Genomic DNA, 26,570 nt, shown 5'->3' on the forward strand with positions numbered 1-26,570 from the left:
CGGACGGTTCACTCTGAGAGAGTGACAGAGTGACACAAAGCCTGAGCAATTTCCAGTATGTATACTGACTTAGAACGCAATGGAGGCCTCCAATGGTTACAGATTATATGCGTCACTTAAGTGTCACTTTACAACAGACCGAGTCATGCAACTGTCTGAGAATTTGAGGTTGGGAAGGCATTAGCACTATGCTAACAGAGACGATCATGCAATACAATGTGTGATAGTTGCGATCTTCTGTGTGCTTGAAAACTCAAATCTAATACAGATGAGCAGGAACCTTGTTCTTACACTATCAAGTTTGGGGTCGGTAAGTTTTTGTAATGTTTTAAAAGTCTCTTATTGCTCACCAAGGCTGCATTTATTGGAAAAATACAATAAATCTGTCATATAATGAAAAATTATTACAATTTAAAATAGCTGTGTTCTATTTCGATATATTTTGAAAATATAATTTATTTCAAGTTTTTATCCTAAAGGCCTCAGGAATCTCATTAGTCCCATGTGAGCTGGTTAAAGTGTCTTGGGTCTCCCCTAGCCTCCTGACTTAGAGAAATCTCTAATGGCTGCTCTCTGAAGACTCAGCATGGCACTAATTTGAATCATTCAGCTACAGAAGTGATCCAGTCAGACTTTATAGGACTGGGATTAAACTACGGAAGAATGCTAACCACCCACCCCAAATCCTACTATACACGACTTAATTACATTACACTGGGTTAAATCCACAGGGCAATGACAGACGAACAATTTACATCACACCAAGAACAACTACATAAGCACTGACAGGTCAACTGACAAGCCCAGAGTGGTACATGACGACAGTTTTCTTTGCATTTTCTATTAAAAGTAAAGACCCAAGTTTTAACCCTTTTGTGTTTGTGGGAAGTTTCATCGCAAATACTAACATTTCGTAAATTGCTACTTTATTACTACCAAATTTCAATGCAAACATGTTGTCATTGACTCTTTTAAGGACAAGCTTATTAGGTGGTCTTAGCCTTGAGGCTTCACACTGACAACAATTTAACATGCAACAAATTTGAGCAGAGTTCAACTTTTGTATAAACATTGGTAGTTCTAATCTGACTAGCTGGCTGCTACGCAACTTTCAGGAGTCAGGGTACAGTTATTTATCATAAACTTATCAGAACAGAGGAATACTGATTGGGAACGTTCAATCCTATCAACTCATGTCATCCAATGGCTATCCTTCAGACACTGTAGAACAGGGTTTTTCACACTCCTGATGCCAAGAATCCCAAATATGAGGACCCCTTTGACAAAGACCCTGTTCCTAAAACATAATCAGCTCTAGATAACAAAAATAGTAGCCTAAATAGAAAAATTGTAAGTTGTAAATTTTAAATGTTATCTATTTCAGTTTTTGATTTTTTTGAACCATTCTGTTCTGTGAACTTATGCAACTGAAATGTTGAGCACACTACCATTGACTAATCCTTTATTTACTTTAATCCTTTAAAAAGCCTTTGGAGTGTCGGCAGTATTTGATTGTGTGTTTACTAGGCCTGTCGATTTAATGCGTTAATGTAATTAGTTAGTTACAGGGGAAAAAAAATTCTGTTTATGCTCAATTTTGCCAATGAAAATATATCCTATTAAAGCCACAGCAGAACTGCTGTACGTCTCCAAACAAACCACAATTTCGGAATGAATCCTAGTTTTAAACGAATCGGGTGAACCATTGATTCAATGGCCCATTCATAAAGAGAGCCATTTACTTCATTTCTGAATGAATCAGCCATTTGAACAAATTGAATGAATGAATGAATGATTTATTCATTGAGTCAATGATTCATTAAAGGGGTGGTTGATCAGCTTTTTTTGAAGGCTTGAACGCGTTATTTTCACATATTTTACCTTTATTCTACACCGCTGTTTCCATTCTCATCAAAACGGTCTGTTGAGTTGAGGCTCCAGTGCGGATGAATCTAATGTGTGGCTGTCGGTCACCACACCGGTGTGGATACTGCACTTTTTGAAAGTATGACCCAAATAAGAGTTTTCACTGGAGAATGTCATCTGAACAAGTAAGTAACAAGTGCCACTTTTGTTCTGATCAATGGAGGAAAAAAGCATTACAATAAATTGCGCTATCAATGGGGATGAAATCTAACGATTGGTTAGCTAATATCACATCAAACCGTGCCAATTCGACCTTTCTGGATTACAATCCGCCATTTATTCCAGCTGCTGTGAGAAATGGCTATAAACGATCCATCACCTGCAGCATCCTCACATGCGATATAGCATACTAGCCGATACAACTTCTTTATGTTTACAGACGTAACGTAATGATGCACCGCCATGCTCGAATTTCCCACGAAAACCTACCCGTACCACTCAAATTAGAAAACTTTATTACCAGCTAAACGTTGTTAAATTGAGCTAAAGTAAGGCGATAGATTTGAACACTGGCTGGTTATGTACTTGCTCAAAAATTTATTTTGGATCATTTTTAAATCAAAATAAAAAACTAATTAAAGGGACAGTTCACACAAAAATTTAAAAAGAAAAAAATTTCTGAAAAATTTAGAAAAGAAAAATTTCTAAAGCTACTTATATACACAATAATGGCTGTAAATTATCTTTTGGGGGTGATTTCTAAGCCAAATTGCCATTGATTTGATTTATTAATTCCACATCGCGTAATTTATTAGATTAAAAATTGTAATCACTTGACAGCCCTAGTGTTTACCTGTCTCCTCTCGCGGCGTGACAGAATGTGTCCATTCAGCACCCTCCAGAGCATCCGAACGGTGATAGTCGTATCTATCCACAACAGGCGGAACCCATGATAGTAGTGCTTCACCTCATCAATCACACGTTGGCGTATTGTCCGTCGCACAGGTTCGGCATCTACCGTCGGGCTGTACACCGGTCCACCCTCCTCAAGCTTTTTATTCCGATCCTTCAGTGAGCGTAAAGAACGCTCTAACTTTGAATCATCATAGAGGGGGCCTGTAGTATGTACCCACCGGACCGGGGTGTTCTGTGGCCAGGCTAGCGTCCTGAGGTATGTGGAGTGGGTGTGAACAGGGTCATGAACTAAGATGGAACAGTACAGGCGAGGTGACCTGGACAAGCGGCGCTGAAGCGCTGATGAACTGTCAAGGTACAGGGCAGATGATGCATGAGGCCAGGTGCTGCCTCCAAGAACACTGGGACTGCTGAAAAACAGTTTTTACAACCTTTAAATAAAGATCCAATTTGAAAGAATAAAACAAAAATGTTTTTGAAATACGTTTCAAAGGCTGCATTTATTTGATCAAAAATACAATAAAAACAGTAATACTGTGAACAACCATATTTACATTAATAGTAATATTGTTACAATTTAATAAAATTGTTTTCTATTGTGATATATTGTAAAATGTCAGTTATTCTTGTGATAGTAAAGCTGAATTTTCAGCAGTCATTAATCCAGTCAGAAATCATTCTAATATACTGGTTTGATGATCAAGTAACATTTCTTATTATCAATGTTAGTTAATTATATCATTAAAAGTTAAATAAAATTTAGAAACCAAAAATATGCTCATCATAAAAGAGATATATTCAAGCCATAGTATGCATGAATTGCACTTTTCTCCAAATAGATTCAGACAAAAGAAAAGAAAAAAAAAGAGAGAATCATGTCACTGACCCAGTTACAATTTAATATTCGGTTCCATTTACCTGTTTGTGGCTAACCGCAGTGCAGTGCAGTTAAAGCATGCATTTTCTGATAACTTTCCTGAAAGAGATTCAGAGTAAAGAAAATATACAATTAGATATCATGATATCATATAGCACACTTATGAGACCACCATGAAGAAGTATGGACAGACAGAGTAACGCAATATAGCTCCAGGAACACCATGCATCTGTGCATGATGGAAGAAAAAAAACGGATGACATGTTATAACATAAGGGGGTCATGAAGAGTGCTACAGGCTACAAGCCAGCACAGGATCTCAGAAAAGGACAGAGAAAATACTTGGTCCCTTGCCAGTGGTGCATAAACAGACAGGGAAAAATATCACCACTGCCAAGAGAAAGGACACACAAATTAAGGTATGTAAGGTCCAAGGTGTGAACTGTATCAGAAACAGAGCGATGGAGGCACTTAGATGCATAACGAGGAATCCAAAATACTTTCAACTTTTCATCAATAAACCTTAAAGGGGTCGTATGATGCGATTTCAAGTTTTCCTTTATCTTTGGAGAGTTACAAGCTCTTGGTGCATAAAGAAGATCTGTAAAGTTGCAAAGACTAAAGTCTCAAATCCAAAGAGATATTCTTTATAAAAGTTAAGAGTCAACCACGCCTACCTAAAATGGCTCATTCTAACACGCCCCCACATGTCTAGACAGCTGACTCCACTTTGATGTGACTCCCTCTCTTGCTTGCTCCCTCCCTCCCTCCCTCTCACACACACACACAGGATGCGCAAAACTCCGCATTTGAACAGTCAATAGCAAATACTTAAACTAATAACAAAACAGTAGCTGATTCAGAAGCGCCAGATTGTCATAGCAAAGTCAGAATTACCTCCTCTCCTAGGTTCACGAAACGGTCGTCCATAAAATGCATTGCTGTTCTGTTGTAAGTAATCTTAAAGATTCCTAAATGCATCTACTTTCGGAAGGCCAAATAAAGTGCTTTGTTAGTTCTCACTACAGTTTTAAAAAATGCTAAAAAAAAAAGTGGGCGTGATGCGCAGCGGAGCGGAAAGAGGGGACAGACAGCTTCCGGTTCAGACAGTTTCATTTCACTCCTATCGAGTGAAAACACAAATAAATGCACAGCCATTTGCACTCTGCATCGAAAACATATATATGAACGCGCTGATAACTTTTTAGGCTTATTCTGCTGCGTTTATATAAGCCTTTTGACGGCTTGTGTCACCGAGCTGTAAAAACGGTTACACTCACTAATGAATGAATCGCGTTTGTGCCGAGCTCTTATTACAAAGCCAAAAACAAATGCTCTCCTTCCTTCGATCCATGAATGTTACTCTCAGTTAATGTATACAGTCTCGCAGTCTGAAGCGTCTGTCATAGCAAATCAACACATGCTGTTGTGAATAATTAAGCAAAGCATCTTCTCATAGGATAAGAACACGCAGTCTCATAAATAATTTAATAGACACTGACGCGTCATCGATGTACTATATAGTCCTATTACTATAGTAGTACACAAATTGTGACGTCAACACGATGTAGATTTTAAACCCGGAAGATGAAAATAGCGCAAAAAAGCTTAAAATTAACCAATTTCTCAAACAGTTAAAATTATTAGATGCTAACATTGTCTTCTATAATGTACAACACAAACACTTCTGCTAAAATCTCAGAAAAAGTAGTCTGGGGTTTCATGACCATTTAAACACATTAACATATGACATTGCATTTTAGCAAAAAACACCACTTGTTAAAGTACATTTAAGCAGCTGAATATTAGCATTAGAATGTTTTTAAATGTTATCAGTTTAACCATTATTTAGTGTATATTGACATTTTTTTGTTTTAATGAATGACGGCATCAGCAAAATAACGTAAATATTTGGTAGGTTACCATGAACAAATTTTAAAATTTAACCAAATTTAAATAATCATATCATTATCCTATTCAAAAGCATACATCTCCAACAAGGATTTCGCCTAGGGCGCCAAAGTGGTCTGAAATTGTCCTATTCCACATTGTTTGCTAGCAGATGTCTTGTGCCAGGTTTGATCTCGGTGATGCAAAATAGCAGTTCATCTTGCATGTCACAAAGTGCAATGTGTTAAGTTTAAAGAGGAAGTGCAAATTAAATTTGAAAGATATAACATTCTTGGATGAGGATGATCTATTTAAAAACGAAAGTGAAGGAGTGGAGGATGTCCTTCCACTTACTGTAAATATAACTTCTGGAAACTCCCTTATCTGGAGTAAGCCAGTAAAGCTATTCTCACCCATTCTGACTGTATGCATAGATGACAACAGAGAACTTTTATTTTTTAAGTGTAGAATAGGAAAAAAAAACTATGACAAAGACAAACAATCAAGGGACTGTAAATTTAAAATAAAACACACCCTGTATAGAGTAATGACATGTTGAAAGAACATGAACTTTCATGTGTATTGTCTAACTTCCTTTAAGGGTGGAGAAAAAAAACTAACAACTTTGTGGTCACAAATCTTCCTTTCTGTTTTAGGATGCTATGTAAAGAACACAACAGCAACAGATTCACGGTGTGTAGAGAAATGAACAGTCATCATATGAGGGTGGGCCCACAAAATGTTTTTACTCCACATGATGCTTCAGATGTTTTCTAAGTAACAAATTGTTTGATCTAATGGTTGGGAGTGGTAGGTTTAAATGTATAGGATGTACTGTAGTTTTGTTAATGTTACATTTCTTTCTACTATCCCAGCTTAAAGGGGTCATATAATGCGATTTCAAGTTTTCCTTTCTCTTTGGAGTGTTACAAGCTGTTGGTGCATAGATAAGATCACTGAAGTTGCAAAGACTAAAGTCTCAAAACCAAAGAGATATTGCAGAGTCAACTACAAGTAAGCAATACAGACCTTCCTAAGCAATTCAAAGCATTCAATAATGCAATCCGTTTGCATTCCCATTCATTTCAAAGACAGAAAACACATCCTGCATGCTGACATCTTGGCTCATGGGCATTAAACTTTAGGCACAACCACAACACCTAAGCTGTAAGTGCCATGTGACTTAGAGCCACATGAAAATTACATATTTATACTAAGTTGAATCAAATGAGCGCTTCACGTTTCAAAATTAAAATGCAGCGCGGGTGTTTTTATATGAATGTATGTGACTAGTGGGGCCGAGAGCAGTGGGAACGGAGCGAGGCCGGTGGAGTAATTGATAATGAGCGACACCTGCACCACTCACCGGTCTCGAGTCCCACGAAGGAGCTACGGAAGGATAAAAGGAGGAGTGAGTACAGTGAAAGACGAGAGAAGACCAGGCTTTACTTTCATTTTGTTTTTGTTTATTTTATTAAAATCTTAAATGTTTGCCGGTTCCCGTCTCCTCCTTCCCGAACTACAAACTTTGTTACATTGGTGCCGAAACCCGGGAGGAAGGAGGGACACGCTGTCACAGAGAGCCCTCGCTGCTGACGGGGATCGCGCTGCTGAGGAGATCGGGCAACAGGAACAAGAGGAGAGACCGCCGGTGGCTGCCCGAGGCGGTGGTGCTGGAACGATGGAAGACTAGGTGGAACGGAGCGCTCGCTGCCACGCTCCTGGGTCGAGGAGGGGTGGCTGCCGTCCGAGAGGGAGCGGAGGAGTCGGCCCCGTTCGCCATGAGGCCGGAGCCTGCTGCCGTCCACCATGATTGGGGAGAAGCAGGGAACGGGGGACTCGCTGCCGGCTGCCCTCAACAGGAGCCATCGCCGTCCGCCAGGAGGCGGAGGAGCGGTGGGCTGTCCACCAACGATGTCCAGTACCATCGCATGGCACCGCAAGTGAGAGCCTCTCAGCCGGTTGAGGACCTAGCGGCAGTGTTGTCCGGGAACCGGACCGATAATTTTTTTTTCTTTTCCTCTCTCCCCTCTCTCGTATCTGTCTCTCCTCATCCTTCCGTCTCCTTTTCTCTCGCCTCGTCTGTCTGTTCTTACCCCCAGGTACGCCATGGCCGCCGTGATCGGCTCCCCCGGAGGGGGGAGGGGGAGTAGAGCGCAGTCTCGGGAGTACCCCCCGGCCTGCGAGGGGCGATGGGGGTATGTGACGAGTGGGGGCGGGGCCAAGAGCCATGGGAACAGAGCGAGGCAGGTGGAGTAATTGATAATGAGTAGGGGTGTAACGATATGCTCAGGTCACGATACGATACACATCTCGATACTGGGTTCACGATACGATATATATCATGATATTTAGAACAAAATTTAAAATGGAGCTGTTCCATCGTGTTACCACATCCATGATAAGCTTTTGTGATGCTTCCCCCCAGGTGCGCCATGGCCGCCGTGATCGGCTCCCCCGGAGGGGGGAGGGGGAGTAGAGCGCAGTCTCGGGAGTACCCCCCGGCCTGCGAGGGGCGATGGGGGTATGTGACGAGTGGGGGCGGGGCCAAGAGCCATGGGAACAGAGCGAGGCAGGTGGAGTAATTGATAATGAGTAGGGGTGTAACGATATGCTCAGGTCACGATACGATACACATCTCGATACTGGGTTCACGATACGATATATATCATGATATTTAGAACAAAATTTAAAATGGAGCTGTTCCATCGTGTTACCACATCCATGATAAGCTTTTGTGATGCGATCTCAAGCATCTTTTGCTTTTCCGCGAGCACAGCTGTTGCTGTGGCAGTGCGGTGAAAAAAAGCCATGGCTTTTCTCACGCGACCAAGCAAGCGACTGACGCGAGAAACATTTAAACCTGCTTGCGATGCAAGATTCAATGTGTGCGCGAAACACTTAATATGCGGTGACAACCCGGCTTCTCTCACTGCCACCTCCATGTTGCGTGCGTTGTCACTAACAACAGCAGTACTATGAGGAGCCCTTTCAAGCTCCCACTCTTGTATAGCCGCTTTAAAAACTCCAGCTATGTTAGTTCCAGTGTGTGACTCAAAAAGCGGGCGAGTCTGAAGCACGAAACTTTTAATTTCCCACTCTGTGGTAATAACATGCGCCGTGACTGTAATATAGCTCTGACAAGCCCGCGAAGTCCACCCATCAGTCATTATTGCCACATTCTGATTTTTTCAGACCGTCGACCACCTTTGCTTTAGCTTCGCAGTACAGGGCTGGAACTACCTCTTGACTGAAGTGCGGGCGTGATGGAATATGGTATCTGGGCTCCATTACGCTAACCAATTCGTGAAATCCAACATTCTCGACCACAGAAAATGGGTCTCATGTCTCTTGCAACAAAAACTCTGATGCATCTGGTTATTTCTTGAGCTTTCGCACTTGACTGAGACCATGTTGCAGCAAAACTGCGTTGTATAGATGTTTGGCCTCCTTTCACCCTTTTTGTGGCAGGAGTTTGTTGTTGCGATGCCGTTTTAAATGGCACATCATATTCGAAGTGTTTGACGTTGTGTATGGCAGCCTTGTTTTCCAGTGTTTACAAACAGTTTGTGTTTTGTCTGTAATTTTTTTACCGTCGTCCTGTCGCGTGACTGGAAAACCAAAATGCTGCCAGACGTTGGACTTATAAGACGGGGCATCTTCAATTTCAGTTTCAGCCAAACTCATGTTGCCCGACTAATGTTCCGTTTAAGTGATTTCTGCAACTGCGAGGAAAGCACACGCGACGCTGTTGCAGAGTAGGTCACGTCGGCAGCTCAACTAATAGGATTAGACTGCCGTCATATCATAAAAGTATCGCCACCAGTCTACGATACATATCGTAACATTTTTGCATCGCGAAATATCGTACTGCGATATATCGTTACACCCCTAATAATGAGCGACACCTGCACCACTCATCGGTCTCGAGTCCCCCGGAGAAGCTCCGGAAGGATAAAAGGAGGAGTGAGGACAGTGAAAGACAAGAGAGGACCAGGCCTGGACTTTATTTTGTGTGGCAGTCGTCCGCGAGGGGCTGCCGCTTTACTTTCATTGTGTTTGTTTATTTTATTAAAATCTTAAATGTTCGCCGGTTCCCGCCTCCTTCTTACCGAACTACGAACTTTGTTACAATGTATCTTTGAAAAGAACCGACTGTCTTCAGAAAAGCACCGATGTCATTTTCATTTCGTCTTTCCTGTAATGCCTGATAGCGTTTGTGAGCAGCGCTTATTTGATTACAGCCTTTACCAGGGAAACTGCTATATCTCCAGCTCCCAAAGCGCCTTCTGCTGGCAGAGAATTAATTTGCAGTCTGTGGGGAAACACTGGTGTCTGTCAGCAAACATAAACAAAAAGCATCCTTCAGAACTGTTTTGAGAAGATGCTTAAGTTTTGAGCCATGTATTATTACTCTAAATTGGGCTACTACTACCATTACTATCTTGTACCCTGCAATAATCATTTGCTCAAACTCACTTTTATGAGATGAATGGGGAAAAAAAGAAAGAAAATTGGCATCATATATCGGCCATCGGCTGCCCTGATTTCTAAATATCGGCATCGGCCAGTGAAAAACCCATATCGATCGACCTCTAGTTTTTTCATGAAACTTACCCACATTCAAGTGTTGATAAAAAAAAAGATTGTATGAAGCTAGAATAAAAGTTTTTTTATTTTATTTAAAGCAGAGGCTCTGTTCTTTGTTTTAACATATTGCATGTTCAGATATTCATACAATAAATATTCTGGGTGCCATTAAACTTTTGTGAAAATGATTAAAAATGTTGGCGGTGGCTGGCAACTTAAAACAAAAAACACTGTCGGGGAAAGAGTTAATAGCCAGTGTTGTCAAGCTTATAATTGGTATGTTTTTCTTTTTTTTTTATGATAATCCACATTATCAATCCAAAGACTGAATGCTATGAAAACTATTCTTGGTAGCACTTGTTTACCTAACAATGCATATTCAGATCGGACCTCTAATTTATAGGCTTGTCAAGCAGAGCTGCGGTTAATCATTTGCCAGGCCACACCGCTGCAGACTAGCTACAAGAAAGAAAGTCCACACATGGGAGTTACTGGGGTTTCTCAGGAAGCACTTCAAGAATATTTCAAAATCAATTAGAGATTGTGGGAGAAATGCTGTGGTTGAGTAAGCAAGCAAAAGAGCATGTTTTCTTTCGTTTAGACAAGGTATAAAGCCATAGCTGCTTGCTAAGGCTGCAAGGTCCAGAGATTTGTGGTTTTTATTACCATTTACTTGTGCTGTGTAATTTTTCTTTATTTATTTATTTATTTATTTAAAGAAAACTGTGAACAAAGTACGACTGAAATGTTTTTCAATTAAGTATAAATTAAATGTAGGAAGGTATCAAGGTTGAATTAAACCGTCTTTGATAGGTTTTGATTTGTAATTTTTAATTATTATAAACATTAATATTGGTTATATCAAGATATGACATGCCTAAGGGAAATTAACACAAAAATGCCGGATAAAAATAGACAACGATGAAAACTCAGTTCATATAAGTGATGGATCATGAAACACAGGATTGCCCTGAAACACAAGAAATGATGTGGTTTGTTCATGAATTATAATGTTTTTATTTTAACAGTGAATAATGAATTAATCTTTTGATGATCCGAGTAGTCAAAATAACAGCAGCCATTGGCGGGGCCATAAAGGCCTATGTCAAATACGGTTAACTTCAAAAAGTCACTAATGTCAATCTACAATGGACAGATGTTATTAAAAGGTGGACAAATTATGCTTTAGGCCCTGTTTACACTAGTGCGTTTTCATTTTAAAACGCATTACTTTTGCTAAGGTCACGCCTGTCGTTTACACTGCTAAGAAAACTGTGAACAAAGTACGACTGAAATGTTTTTCAATTAAGTATAAATTAAATGTAGGAAGGTATCAAGGTTGAATTAAACCGTCTTTGATAGGTTTTGATTTGTAATTTTTAATTATTATAAATATTAATATTGGTTATATCAAGATATGACATGCCTAAGGGAAATTAACACAAAAATGCCGGATAAAAATAGACAACGATGAAAACTCAGTTCATATAAGTGATGGATCATGAAACACAGGATTGCCCTGAAACACAAGAAATGATGTGGTTTGTTCATGAATTATAATGTTTTTATTTTAACAGTGAATAATGAATTAATCTTTTGATGATCCGAGTAGTCAAAATAACAGCAGCCATTGGCGGGGCCATAAAGGCCTATGTCAAATACGGTTAACTTCAAAAAGTCACTAATGTCAATCTACAATGGACAGATGTTATTAAAAGGTGGACAAATTATGCTTTAGGCCCTGTTTACACTAGTGCGTTTTCATTTTAAAACGCATTACTTTTGCTAAGGTCACGCCTGTCGTTTACACTGCTCTTGTCGACCCTCGAAAACGGAGAATTTTGAAAACGCTGCAGGGCCCGTTTTCATTTGAAAACTCCGGGGTTGCGTTTCAGTGTAAACGGACACTTTTGAAAACGATGGCGTGGCTTCCCAAATTCGCTCTGCGTATCCTTGACGACCGTGTAAACAACAACATCATCATGCTCATTGCTGTCCCTGCATGAATGGTCATGTGACCTGCGTTTTCGGTTGTGCAGTGTGCACGGAGAACGTTTCTGAAACGCAGTGAAAACGCAAGTGTAGACGAGGATACGCACTAGTGTAAACAGAAGACAGGTCAATAATAAGGAAGCAGCCACTGCAGTCAGCGACAGACGGCCGAGTCTGTCCTCAGATAACCTCCAGTGCACACAAGACTACGAGCTTCGGCTCTCCAGCCGCCTCAGCAAAACATGACGCTCTAAAACGATATATAGCCGCATTACACGTAGCTACAGAACTACATAAAATGACACGCGTGTCTATTTTCAAACATTAAACGATTTTTTTTTTCCGATTTCAGTCAATCGTATTGACGTTCTCAGACAGGAGCGTCCGTCTGCCTACACCTGCAACTAACACCGCGGTTCATTCCTGTAATTCAGCGTCTCACTTAAAAGAAGCACTCCATAATTCAACGAAAAGCAAACGTTTCTTCAAAAGCGTGGAAACGACTCGCGTGCTGAACATAACAATGAGCTGACAAACCAACCAGCGGTCAAAAACAGTTACAGCGCTGTTATTTTCCAGAACTGGCTTACAGTAACAGAGCAGGATGACACAAACGCACAAGCACGTGTGAACCTAAGCCACCATTATCTGTGCCAGTGCACTGGACGCATCCCTCAGCACAGGAAGACGTTTACATCGGATGGTTCTCGGTGATTATGACTGATTCAATCTGTGAGGCTATACAGCTAGCTTGTTAGCTAATCACTTAAGCCTCTCATTTTCACCACTCGTTCAATAGCGTAATCTTGCGGGCCAGGTTTGAGAGCTAAACTGCGAACTCTATGATTTAAACCAATGTAGTGTCAGGAGGGACTCTTTTCAGAAGACATCTGCAGCAGTGTGCATGACAGGTCTGAAATGTCCGGATTGAATAACACAGTAAACGAATCAAGGTGATATTAAAGTCGCAAGGCCTTGTCGGCTTTGCTGTATAAATAAAACTGGTTACTGTACGCCTACATCAGCACAATGTACCGCATTTTGACAGTTCATATCGCTCGCTGCCCGTCTCAATACATAAAGGCAGAGAGGGAATTACAATATTAACCATTAAAATCGTGTTCAAAACAATACATTTAACCACATACTAATATCTCCTATGATAAACAAAGAACAGTTGTACCTTTTCTGAATTCGTGCTTTAATGACCTAGATGTTTTCAGCAAAGGAGTCCGAGACCTGGTGAGCAAAATCGATGCCATTCTGTTCCCGTCTAACGTTATATGGATGAAAAGGCGTCAAACGTTAATGTAATATTCACAGTAACGCTGAGTGCTCGTAAAGAGGTAATACACTGACGGTTTATGAACTATCCACAGAAGTCATAGTCCTAAGCTCTTGGCTCATGCCCTTGTAGCCTCCTCGGTGATTCAAGGCAAGCGATGAGTTTGCAAGCGTTCGGTATTTGCTTCCGTCTTCCTGTTGGTTGAACTCAGCCAGCAGGGGGCGTGCTGCAGTTTCTGCCTATGAAGGTGACTGGACTGACCGAGGAAAAACGATGAAGCGAGCGGCCACACGACCTCCAATCAAATGTGTGGACAAAGCAGACTCTTAAAACTCTAAATGAGTTGGCCAACAGTGCATGTTGATTAGCGTTAAATATCCGAACTCAGCCAGCAGGGGGCGTGCTGCAGTTTCTGCCTATGAAGGTGACTGGACTGACCGAGGAAAAACGATGAAGCGAGCGGCCACACGACCTCCAATCAAATGTGTGGACAAAGCAGACTCTTAAAACTCTAAATGAGTTGGCCAACAGTGCATGTTGATTAGCGTTAAATATCCGAAAAAAGCTAACGTTAGACATGATGTAGTTTGACACGCATCCTAAATGATTGACGCTTGTTTTAAGTATGCAATAATAATAATACATACATTTTTTTAATACATACAACAAAAGCGATTGCTAAACATTCTTCTAGACACGGAAATTAAATAGGTATAAACTGCTTTTGAAACATTTTACTGGTTTGTGAACCCTGGCCAATGAGGTCAATACGGGTCTTGGCGCCAATGTTGCCAGATCTCCGTAGAAAAGCTAGCCATCTAATATGATAAAATATGCTCAAAATACGTGAACCGTCTCACTAAAATAAGCGAACTCAGTTTCATTCCTTCCAAGGGGGTAATTGCGTGCTTCATTTGGTCTATTTATTGCAGCATAATATACATAAAACATAGTATTTGCTGCAATGGATTTGTCTTATGTAATTATGTGTTTTAAATCAATTAAAAGTTTAACATACCATCTAAATCAATGAATAAATCTTTTGTCGGTGCATTTACATAAATTGGAAATAACAAAAACGCAGCCAGTGTCTATAAGCGCCGTAATAAATCAACAAACCAAAAGACGTTTATAACAAACGGACATGGCAACACAGTCTGGCGCGCTTATTTTCGGGTTGCCAGACACTCATGCTTGAGTGCAAATCGACTACACGCTCAGAGCATATTAACTGAAAATTACAAATATATTTTAAAATGTACACATTTCAGTATTGGTTTATATTCAACCAAAAAAAATGGCAACTAATAAATTCCAAAACGTGATCGTTAGTTTTATACAATGACGTAAAACTCAGCGTTTCCCCTATTTTCTCTGTGCAACTGGCAACAAGATAAAACGGAGAATTTTGAAAACGCTGCAGGGCCCGTTTTCATTTGAAAACTCCGGGGTTGCGTTTCAGTGTAAACGGACACTTTTGAAAACGATGGCGTGGCTTCCCAAATTCGCTCTGCGTATCCTTGACGACCGTGTAAACAACAACATCATCATGCTCATTGCTGTCCCTGCATGAATGGTCATGTGACCTGCGTTTTCGGTTGTGCAGTGTGCACGGAGAACGTTTCTGAAACGCAGTGAAAACGCAAGTGTAGACGAGGATACGCACTAGTGTAAACAGAAGACAGGTCAATAATAAGGAAGCAGCCACTGCAGTCAGCGACAGACGGCCGAGTCTGTCCTCAGATAACCTCCAGTGCACACAAGACTACGAGCTTCGGCTCTCCAGCCGCCTCAGCAAAACATGACGCTCTAAAACGATATATAGCCGCATTACACGTAGCTACAGAACTACATAAAATGACACGCGTGTCTATTTTCAAACATTAAACGATTTTTTTTTTCCGATTTCAGTCAATCGTATTGACGTTCTCAGACAGGAGCGTCCGTCTGCCTACACCTGCAACTAACACCGCGGTTCATTCCTGTAATTCAGCGTCTCACTTAAAAGAAGCACTCCATAATTCAACGAAAAGCAAACGTTTCTTCAAAAGCGTGGAAACGACTCGCGTGCTGAACATAACAATGAGCTGACAAACCAACCAGCGGTCAAAAACAGTTACAGCGCTGTTATTTTCCAGAACTGGCTTACAGTAACAGAGCAGGATGACACAAACGCACAAGCACGTGTGAACCTAAGCCACCATTATCTGTGCCAGTGCACTGGACGCATCCCTCAGCACAGGAAGACGTTTACATCGGATGGTTCTCGGTGATTATGACTGATTCAATCTGTGAGGCTATACAGCTAGCTTGTTAGCTAATCACTTAAGCCTCTCATTTTCACCACTCGTTCAATAGCGTAATCTTGCGGGCCAGGTTTGAGAGCTAAACTGCGAACTCTATGATTTAAACCAATGTAGTGTCAGGAGGGACTCTTTTCAGAAGACATCTGCAGCAGTGTGCATGACAGGTCTGAAATGTCCGGATTGAATAACACAGTAAACGAATCAAGGTGATATTAAAGTCGCAAGGCCTTGTCGGCTTTGCTGTATAAATAAAACTGGTTACTGTACGCCTACATCAGCACAATGTACCGCATTTTGACAGTTCATATCGCTCGCTGCCCGTCTCAATACATAAAGGCAGAGAGGGAATTACAATATTAACCATTAAAATCGTGTTCAAAACAATACATTTAACCACATACTAATATCTCCTATGATAAACAAAGAACAGTTGTACCTTTTCTGAATTCGTGCTTTAATGACCTAGATGTTTTCAGCAAAGGAGTCCGAGACCTGGTGAGCAAAATCGATGCCATTCTGTTCCCGTCTAACGTTATATGGATGAAAAGGCGTCAAACGTTAATGTAATATTCACAGTAACGCTGAGTGCTCGTAAAGAGGTAATACACTGACGGTTTATGAACTATCCACAGAAGTCATAGTCCTAAGCTCTTGGCTCATGCCCTTGTAGCCTCCTCGGTGATTCAAGGCAAGCGATGAGTTTGCAAGCGTTCGGTATTTGCTTCCGTCTTCCTGTTGGTTGAACTCAGCCAGCAGGGGGCGTGCTGCAGTTTCTGCCTATGAAGGTGACTGGACTGACCGAGGAAAAACGATGAAGCGAGCGGCCACACGACCTCCAATCAAATGTGTGGACAAAGCAGACTCTTAAAACTCTAAATGAGTTGGCCAACAGTGCATGTTGATTAGCGTTAAATATCCTAAAAAAGCTAACGTTAGACATGATGTAGTTTGACACGCATCCTAAATGATTGACGCTTGTTTTAAGTATGCAATAATAATAATACATACATTTTTTTAATACATACAACAAAAGCGATTGCTAAACATTCTTCTAGACACGGAAATTAAATAGGTATAAACTGCTTTTGAAACATTTTACTGGTTTGTGAACCCTGGCCAATGAGGTCAATACGGGTCTTGGCGCCAATGTTGCCAGATCTCCGTAGAAAAGCTAGCCATCTAATATGATAAAATATGCTCAAAATACGTGAACCGTCTCACTAAAATAAGCGAACTCAGTTTCATTCCTTCCAAGGGGGTAATTGCGTGCTTCATTTGGTCTATTTATTGCAGCATAATATACATAAAACATAGTATTTGCTGCAATGGATTTGTCTTATGTAATTATGTGTTTTAAATCAATTAAAAGTTTAACATACCATCTAAATCAATGAATAAATCTTTTGTCGGTGCATTTACATAAATTGGAAATAACAAAAACGCAGCCAGTGTCTATAAGCGCCGTAATAAATCAACAAACCAAAAGACGTTTATAACAAACGGACATGGCAACACAGTCTGGCGCGCTTATTTTCGGGTTGCCAGACACTCATGCTTGAGTGCAAATCGACTACACGCTCAGAGCATATTAACTGAAAATTACAAATATATTTTAAAATGTACACATTTCAGTATTGGTTTATATTCAACCAAAAAAAATTGCAACTAATAAATTCCAAAACGTGATCGTTAGTTTTATACAATGACGTAAAACTCAGCGTTTCCCCTATTTTCTCTGTGCAACTGGCAACAAGATAAACGAATCCCCGCCCTCTCGCATTGACATCACATGGTGAGAATTGCCCTCCGCTCAATTCCCCGAGCAGTGATCTGTGTCGCGTTGCCATTTTTCGAAATAAAACAAAAACAGATGATCTCAGAATCTCATGGCTTCATCTTAAACAACGAACCTGCGATGAAGTTTGGAGTGCGCCAAGGATAAGTGAAGATGTTCAACGGAGAGTCAGCCGCGAAGACGGTGATATTTGAAAAGGCCGGTTGAATTGTGCCGTCGCGTGTCAGCCAATCGGATGTGAGTATTTTTGGCGCTGATTGGGATGAGAGAGTTTCCCGCAAGCTTCTCAGTACGGGTCGGGAGTTATGGAGATGCAGTAAACAGGTTTATTTTCCCACAGGAATAAATCATGGCACATCATAATTAGGGGGTTTGCTGTCTATTACACGCTGGGGTGGGATATTAGAGGTTTTCTTTCACGGATAAACGAGTCGTTTTGTAGTATGTCACTCACTGAGGCAGCTGCACCTCACTTGCTAGCTGGCTAAGCTGTAGTTCGCGATGTTTGTCAGCTTCAGTTTAAAGAATAAATGATTCCAGAGTTAATAAAATGTGCCATGTGGTTACAGTATGTATCACAGCCCCAGACAGCTCCTCAGAGGTTACATATTTAATAGCGTAGAAATGTTTGGTCCGCACAAGTGTTTTGTGATGTGGCGAGTAATTTCTTTGCTAACATCATATTAGCTCTATACTGTTACTTTCACGAACATATGGCTTGATATCTTTTGCTCCACTGTGTATGTAACTGTTACATTTCCTTACATACGTCTGGTCTCTGAAGTATTGCAGCATTTCAACCGAGATCACAATTCCTACGGAAGGTTTTAGTTTCATTTTTTTGCGTAAAAGTTTGTATTAAAGGGAGTTATTTTCTTTCCGTTTGCTGTGGGCTATTAGGACGGTTGAACGAGTCCATCACTGACTCGTCCGTAATCTTCCTTCATTGATGTTAATGAGGCATCCCGACCGCTCATCCTGAATAACAATAGCTCGATAACTGCCTCTTGTTTAGGACCAAACGGACATTTGCATTTGAGCAGTCACTCTTTTACATAAAGCTTTGGTTAGGTTTTGTTTGTATGCGCTTTTAAGATATGATTCAGTTATTGTCGTTGTGCATGTTACAAGTCCAAAGCGCTGCGTTTATTTATTATTTCGTTAATAGAAAGCTGGCAGTGCTTATTTGGTGTCGTTTGGTTTGTATTATTGGATTTTGTTGCAGGATTCATTTGAGGAGGTGGCGTCGGGGGTTGTGCATTGAGCTGAATCAAAGCGGCTGGCCACCCACTCGCGCTCTGCGAATCCTCCACGGAAGCCATTTTATTGTGGGACCAAACCATTCCAGTTCTCAAACTCCATCCTCGGAATAACCCACAATTTTTTCACATAACCACAGTGTCCGACACGAACTGTAACCACTGTTTATTTGTGGCTATTTAGGACCTGCAGCTTGCAGCAGTCGCCACAGGTGCAGTGGTTAGAACAATTACTATGTATTTACCGTAAACGTCGGTTATGTTTGTTCTGGTAGTCTTTTTACGTTGAATATTTTTGTTTTGCGACGATATTTTTAAACCTTTAAACCGTTTTTTATATTATTATTATTTATTTTTTTTTTTTGTATAATTCATGAACAGAAGTGGGCCTTGGCTTCTAAGGTGTGGCCCATAATGTAGTTGTGTTTGCATTAAAATATAACTTTTTTTTCTTTTTTTTTTTTTTTGTTTTAAAGCAAAGGTTTTATAACACAGGGGCCCCCTAATATAAGCACTGTATATTTTATTTAATAACAATCACACAGCTGTATGGTAAATATAATTTATTTCAGTATTCATGTGTACATATTTTTTAATATGCCTTTTTTTGTAATGTAGGTGAGGACTGAATGTAAATGTTTGTTTTTGTAATCGTCTATTTTTTGTCTTTTGCAGGCACCTGGTTAGTAATGACAGATAGTAAAGGGACATCATTGCCTGCAATGCCAGAGCCCGGGAGTCCTACCACCATGAAACAGCCCTCTGATTCACCTGGTGGACGTAAGGGTCGGGGTGATGGGAGCACTGACCCTACTATGCTCATGGATAAAGCTGCTACTCAGTTGGCAGCTACACCTCAAGAAAGCGTTTTGCAGATGATTGGCAGTCATGGTCATAACCACACCCATGAGCGACTAAAGGACCTGACTTCCCGCTTGTTAAATGGCGATCAAGACACAATTCCAAAGCTCTGTACCGCCACAGCTGCACAGCCTCTTCTCAAAGGGGTGGAGCCTGTTCCTCAACATGCCAGCCCTCCGAGGAAGTCCAGTGTTTCTCCTGAACTCACTTTTAAAATAACCAAATGTGTGGTAAATCTAGGTGGTAAGACAAATCGATTCGGAGCAGATTATGCAGGGGAGGGAACAGAGGAGACAGATGCACCTTTGAGACTTTCAGAAGGTTTTCTGGCCTCTCCAACTGCCAGGAGAGAAAGACGAAAGAAGAAGAGGGGTCTTGTGAGGAAGAGAAGTCCACCAAATCGGACACAGTCAATTTTAACCCCTACTTTGAGTTCTGATAAATCCCCTCTACTACACACCACCATAAGGTCTAATGACCTCACCATTGAACCATGTGTTCCCACTGCATCTAATGAGCAGACTGATGGCGAGATACCTGTTAGTGTACCTTCCATCCCCATTCAGGTATAGCTTAATGGCACTCATTTTCCCTCCTTCAACTGCATTTAATACAAAATTAGTTGTTTGTCATAAGGAAAATGTGTTTACCACTTGTGTAAAGGATTTTTTTTTCTTCTTCTTACAGTTCTTCATTTCTGTCTTGCAGGAGCCCGTGTCTGATTGCGAATTGAGTGATGTTGCACAGGGTGTGGATGATGTGGAAGTGTGTTGTACAGGGACACAACCCCATTTGCAGTTCTCAGTGGGAGATGTTATCTGGACCAAAGTGTCTGGATACCCTTGGTGGCCATGCATGATCACTACAGACCCAGAGTTTAACATGCACTTTAGGTCAAAAGGTAAGGTGTGCTAGATTAGTTGACTTACAGTTTTTAATGCACTTTCCATCACCATATCGTCAACGACAACAGATTTGCATCATTGCTGTCTTACTCAATTTCTGACGGTTTGTGGCATGTCAGTATGATCCTTGTTTAACTCTGGCTGAACCGTTGAATAGTGATCTATATTTAGACATGGAAAAGCATGGGATATCAAATAACTCAATCAATAACATTATTAGAACTGTAACTGCAAACTGATAGATATTGATTATAAAAAAGTCTGATGTGGAAAATAACACTGTGAAAAAATAAAGCTTTTAACTGAGTTTTTGAAGTTTTAAAGGCTACATGAGAGTGAAGCCCAAAGTATACTTAGTTTTTTACACTAGTGTACGCTAGTGCTGTGTTCAAAATATCGATACGACGATGTATCGTCACAGAGATTTGGCGATACGAGTATCGATACAGCTGGCCCTGTATCGATATTGTGGCACGTGTGTAGCAGTGGACCGCGCTTAATTTGTTTAAAATTTTACAATGTCTAAAATTGAGTAGAAAAGTGCAAGGTTTCTAAAAAAGAATGAATAGAGCATATATAGGCTACAACTATGTTTAATCTGGCCGCAGAGGAACACAACTGGGTTGGCTGATAAATTAAAGAACAGAGCTTTACACTTGCGCAATACAGAAATATCTGCTAAGTGTGCTACTTATCTTTGTCAACCTGGCAACCCTGTGCACGCGCGCTCTCTCTCCACTGTGGATAAATGCGCTTGCTTTCTGAAAACAGCGGTTAGCTTGCAGTTTAGCAATCTCCACTTCAATATTCTATTCTCAGAAAAGTGTAATTCATCAGCTGTTCATTTACGACAGAGAGAGAGATGCTGTGTATGTATGAATTACCACCGTTTTGCCGCGTTTCTCTATTAACAGTAAAGCTGTGGCTTTTCCTTTAGAAATAATGATGCTACCAACTCCTTGTTGAGAAAGATAATGTAGCTCTTGAGCGATTAAGCTATTTAGTTGATAAAACTGCGGGGCAGCGCTAAAAAGTTTGTTCCTGAATGTCTGAGTTTGGCCGCAGCGTGATCTGTGTGTGTGACTGCACTTAACACCAAACTGCTTGTTTCACACAAATGCTTGCACAGATGTGCATGTTCGGCTAGAGTCGCTTTGAACTTGTGCATCTTCGGAAGCGGAGCTGCTTGGAAAGTTACAAAAAATGTTGTGCACAGCGCCACGCAAAACGACGTCGCGCGCACTCAAAGCGAACTTGCTGATGCTCGAGTATAAATCAGCCATAAATCAGCCTTGAGAGTGTGCGCGTTAGATACAGTGAAGACAGCGCGGTAGTTTAGAACTCTTCTAATTTTATTTATTTTTTATTGTAGAGTGTTAATTTGTGCAATGATAACCTACCAGAAATGTAAATTATTTTTTAAATATATTAGAATGAGTACATTACAATATACATTTATTAGAACAAGTACATTATTATTTATGGGCTTAAAAACAAGATGCAAACAATCAGAATATTGTACCTGGTGGGGTGTACACAATGTAAACATGAAACATATGTAATTACCTATATTGTACTGTGGTACAATTATGGAGGCCCTTCATAATGCAGAGGTCAACTGCCTGCTCTGCCAATAGTTAGAAATGGCACTATAGTAAGCAGTGTTTAATAAACAGCTGTTTTTCTAAATTCTTCTGAGGTGAAATTCAGTGCAGTCATGTATCGTATCGTGGCCTCTGTATCGTGATACATATCGTATCGTGACTTTGCTGGTGATACACAGCCCTAGTGTACGCGTATAGTCGAATGTGTAGCCTTTCAAAGTATACTCCATTTGGTAGTGTGTGCAAATTCAGGCGGTCGACACATGCGCTCTAGAAAGCTTCATCTTTGTCAAGCATCTGATGTATTTTCTCCAGAAGTTATGCGTACGTGGACCCTCGTGTACGCGTAAAAGCCGAAATATACTTTGGCCTTAAGTTTAGATGCCATGGCACTGCATGATTTGCCACCCATGGTGGGAAGTCAGAATCTAGGGGACATCAAGGAAACAGCTGAAGTAGCTCAGAGACTCAAGGAGCAAGGTCATTAAGGGATTTAAAGATTACAATAAGTGCTTTGTAGTAAATAACAGATGAAACGTGTGGCCAGTGGAACTTAAACAGGATTGGGGGGGGGTGATTGCAATGGTTTTGGTGGGAAGGCCAATTATGAGAAAATTGCAGTAACCAAGCTGTGAAATTATGAAAGCATGTACCAGAGATTCAGTGTCTTTTGGGCTAAGAATTAAGCAAAGATGTGCCATTTTCACAGGTTTAAAAGAATTATACCAGGATAAAAGAATGCTGCCTTGACCAGGTAGTTAATATGGACTGAAATGATGGGCTGACAGCATCATCCCGATTTTGAATGGTTTGGCAGAATTAGGAAAGAACTCTGTTCAAAAAGACATCATCAAATGGTAACTGTGACCATAATGGTGTAATAATGTGAAGAGAATGCATTTTAATATTGAAAATAAGAGCAGAAGAAGGGCCGAAAACAAAGCCCTGGGGGACTCCATGAGTAAAAGAGATAATGAGTCATTAGAAAGCTGTGTTTGTGATGCAGATAGCTAAAAGTTGAGAGAAGAGTTGCATTTGAGTTGCGAACAACACCTGCATTTGGTCCTAAAAGATGGTTTGAAAGTACTAATAGGGGAGAGCACAGATCCTGTGAAAATTGTTTGCACAAGTGTGACCTTGAGCTAACAAGCAGAGAGAAGGACTGGCTTCTAGCTGTTAACAAGGCAGCATGAGAAATGTAGCACCTGTAAGAAGTGTACTTCTTAATTTTTTTTAAAGACTTAACTCTTTTCTTTTTTGGGGCAGTGAATAGCCGCACAGGATTATTGTACCATGTACAGTACTTCGGAAATGCTCCAGAGAGAGGATATGTTTTTGAGAAGAGCATGGTCACCTTCTCAGGAAAACACCAGTACCAGTCACTTTGCCGCAGCAACAAACTACCCATTGATATCAGTGGAAGGAAGGTACAGTAATTATTGTCTGTATTTTTCACTAATGGGATTAATGTGTTACTCTACATTTGTTGTATTATCATGAAATTCCTTTGTCTTAGATGTCTTTGATGTGCTCTCTACAGCGGGCAGTTCCTCGTAAGTTCCGGGAACAGTGGGAGACAGGTGTGTCACAGGCAACAGAAGCCTTGGGTCTACTATTAGAGGAGCGACTGGCCAAATTCAGCTTTGTTTATGAAAATGGGAAAGCCCAGTTCAACCCTCGCATGCTACAAGAGCTTCAAGCACAGCGCAATCAGGGACCACAGCAAGACCCAGATCAGAGGGAGTCTCAGGAGCTGGTCAGCCTCACTCCTCCCGACTCCACTCATTCCAGCCCCAACTCCACAACAACAACCATCATCCCAGGCCTCTTCTCCCAACCCACAGACAGTAGCACTTCATCAGGGAAAAACACCTTCCCCCAAAAAGCACCTAAAACGTCAGCGAAGAAGGATCGGCACGGCACAATACTGAAGTGGAAGAAGACAGAAGCTTCCTCTGCAAAAGATGTCCCTGGGTCTAATGTTCAGGTAGTTATCTCAGTGTAGAATTAGGATTTCAATTTGAGGCTAGAGATGTAATGTTTCAAAACTTTTGGCATTTTAGGTTTCCTGCACTGCATCAGAGACATCTGAACATCAGAGTAAAATAAAGACAAAGGCTGGAAAATGGGCTTACCAGCAAAAGGTGTGTTGTGTGTGTTGTCTCACTGGATAATAATCAGTTTTTCTGTTGTATTTTGTGGTAATAACTTTCTTTTCATTTTATCTTTACATATAAGAAGGACCTGCTCTGTATTGATCTAGACCTTCAGCCAAAAGCTCAAAAGAAACAGAGACAGCTCAGACAGAAGTTTCCTGCAGCACCAAATTCAGTAAAGAAGAGGAAAGTAAAAGCTGGTGTCAGTATCTCTGACACTTTAAGCGCAGTGTCCACTAATCCTGGACTTTCAGGTGAGACATGTAACTTAAAAGACATTTATAAACTGTAAATTGCAAACAATTTCCTAACCAGTGATAATTGCTGTTTTTGTGTCTATAAAAATTAAACAATCTATAGAGAGTCATTATATAATTTAAACAATCCTCATTTCTCTTTATGCCTTTCTTTTAAAATAAAAACCCTCAAAAATATTCAGGGTTGTTGTTTCATGTATTTTTGCTCTTGTAATAATTTCCTGTGTATTTCTTTTATCAGATATAAAGGTATTAGCACCAAGCCCAAAAGTCTTGGAGGAGGAAGATTCATCTAAAGGTGTGTGGGTGGTTTCGATATTAGCAACATTTTAGTTGTTTATGGAGAAAGTATATGGTTAAAACCTGAAATTCTACTTTATAAAAGGTTTCAAATAAGCATGCATTCTGACTGATTCATACAGGAAAGAAAATAGTCTACAAACGTTTACGAGAATCAAAGGATGATGTGGTGCTGCAGCCTAAAAAGAAAACCAAGCTTGAAAAAGTGGTAAAAAAGCAGAAAGGCCAAAAGGTATAAGTGAAAATGCCATGCATTAGTCTGAGTGGAAATATTTTAGCATGAACTGTTTTAATTAATTAATGCTAAATTAAATTATAATAAAATAATTTAATCAGTCAATTAATAATTTTTGAAATTAAATTAGTAATATTGTTTTTCATTCCTACTTTTCTGTCAGAAGGCACCATCAAATGAGGCCACTGTCAGTAAACTCAGGGGGAGGAGGCGGAAGGCAGACAGGGATGACAAAAGGAAACGAGCTAAAGGCCCAAGTAAATCCACAAACCATTTTAAACTACAGAAAAGGCCCAGTCCAAACACTGTTCTTCTTTGTGTCCTTTTTTTATTTATTGATTTATTTTTACAGTTTCTATGTTTTTAAAATTGTCTTTGTTTCTCAGGGGGCGAGTCTCCTGCTAAAGCCAAACGTGTCAGGAAGTGGAAACAGGAGTCAGGCAGACAATCTTTTCCTGTCTCATCCAAAAAGCACTGCCCATTATCTTCTCCTGAACCAGAGGTGTGTGTATTTGTTTGTTTTTCAATACTTGAAATATCATACTTGAAACCTGATAATGTGTGAACCAGTTTGTAAAATGTGACATTCATTCAGTGTTTCTTGGTTTGAATAATTGACTTTGTTTGGAATGATAAATGAATGGTTTCTGTCACTTTTTTGCCTACAAGATGTCCTGTAAGTAAATATATTCTGAATGCATATTTCAGAGTTCGCTGTGTGAGCAGAGACCTGATTCTCCCAGTGACAGTACAGACGAATCACATCACTCAAAGAAGATCGAACGAACTGCAGGTGCCAGGAAAGAAAGTGTGTGTCTGGTGAGTGAACTCTGTGTAGTGTTGTCAAAAGTACCAGTACTACATTTTAAAAAGGTAAAGATACTAGCCTTTTTGCAGTACCAGTAGTAGGGATGGGCACTTTATAAAAATACTGTAATCAAATATTTGGGCTCATAATAAAACACATTGTTTTTGTCACCATTTCCGAACAAGCTTTATACACAACGTTCTACAAAAACATTGTTAAATCTCAAGGTTTTCTTTGTTGAAAACGTGTGAGGGGAAAAAAAAAGAGATATATAAAATATATATTTATATTATTTATTAGGGCTGGACGATATGGCCTAAATTTATATCACGATATATTTCTTAATTTAGGTCGATACGATATAATTCCGATATCGATATGAACACTATTTATGTGAAATAGAAATCTTTTGTAACATTATAAATGCCTTTATCATCACTTTTGATCAAAAATAAATAAAAAACCTTAAAAATCTTACTGTTTTAAAACTATTGACTGGTAGTGTAGGCTGATTATTCTTATAGATTGAAACAAATGTGCTTCAGCCAGAATAAAGGGTAATAAATGTGCTCAGAGTCGCTGCAGAAAACAAAAAAATTGAACCACAACAAAAACTGGAAATGTTGCTGGAGACGGGCTTATTTAAAATGAAAACTCATTCTCTGCCAG

At 40.2% G+C, this 26,570-nt stretch overlaps 2 protein-coding genes across 8 annotated transcripts in view; one reads left to right on the top strand and one right to left on the bottom strand.

The window, feature by feature from the left end:
• LOC107585220 (LETM1 and EF-hand domain-containing protein 1, mitochondrial-like) overlaps positions 1-16,442 on the bottom strand; it is a 28,142-nt gene extending 11,700 nt beyond the window's left edge. For 4 of the 6 annotated variants that reach the window (XM_016272132.1, XM_016272128.1, XM_016272131.1 and 1 more), the window contains exons 1-3: positions 16,158-16,442; positions 3,700-3,757; positions 2,720-3,191 (exon numbers count right to left, since the gene is read on the bottom strand). In XM_016272132.1, the coding sequence (XP_016127618.1) occupies positions 2,720-3,191; positions 3,700-3,757; positions 16,158-16,236 (609 nt within the window). In that variant the 5' untranslated portion in view covers positions 16,237-16,442. Of the gene's footprint in view, positions 1-2,719; positions 3,192-3,699; positions 3,758-13,313; positions 13,599-16,157 lie in introns of those variants that run through there. The other 2 variants (XM_016272133.1, XM_016272127.1) reach the window with 1 other exon arrangement.
• Positions 16,443-17,524: 1,082 nt separating this feature from the next.
• LOC107585219 (histone-lysine N-methyltransferase NSD2-like) overlaps positions 17,525-26,570 on the top strand; it is a 27,466-nt gene continuing 18,420 nt past the window's right edge. Inside the window, exons 1-12 of one of the 2 annotated variants that reach the window (XM_016272125.1) lie at positions 17,525-17,753; positions 19,451-20,202; positions 20,345-20,537; positions 23,412-23,572; positions 23,662-24,132; positions 24,209-24,289; positions 24,384-24,555; positions 24,800-24,856; positions 24,981-25,090; positions 25,257-25,350; positions 25,480-25,595; positions 25,802-25,912. In XM_016272125.1, the coding sequence (XP_016127611.1) occupies positions 19,465-20,202; positions 20,345-20,537; positions 23,412-23,572; positions 23,662-24,132; positions 24,209-24,289; positions 24,384-24,555; positions 24,800-24,856; positions 24,981-25,090; positions 25,257-25,350; positions 25,480-25,595; positions 25,802-25,912 (2,304 nt within the window). In that variant the 5' untranslated portion in view covers positions 17,525-17,753; positions 19,451-19,464. The remainder of the gene's footprint in view (positions 17,754-19,450; positions 20,203-20,344; positions 20,538-23,411; positions 23,573-23,661; positions 24,133-24,208; positions 24,290-24,383; positions 24,556-24,799; positions 24,857-24,980; positions 25,091-25,256; positions 25,351-25,479; positions 25,596-25,801; positions 25,913-26,570) is intronic. The other variant, XM_016272126.1, reaches the window with a different exon arrangement.

Source organism: Sinocyclocheilus grahami, unplaced genomic scaffold, assembly GCF_001515645.1.
Source record: "Sinocyclocheilus grahami isolate Dianchi unplaced genomic scaffold, SAMN03320097.WGS_v1.1 scaffold68.1, whole genome shotgun sequence".
In the NCBI taxonomy this organism is placed as follows: Eukaryota; Metazoa; Chordata; class Actinopteri; order Cypriniformes; family Cyprinidae; genus Sinocyclocheilus; species Sinocyclocheilus grahami.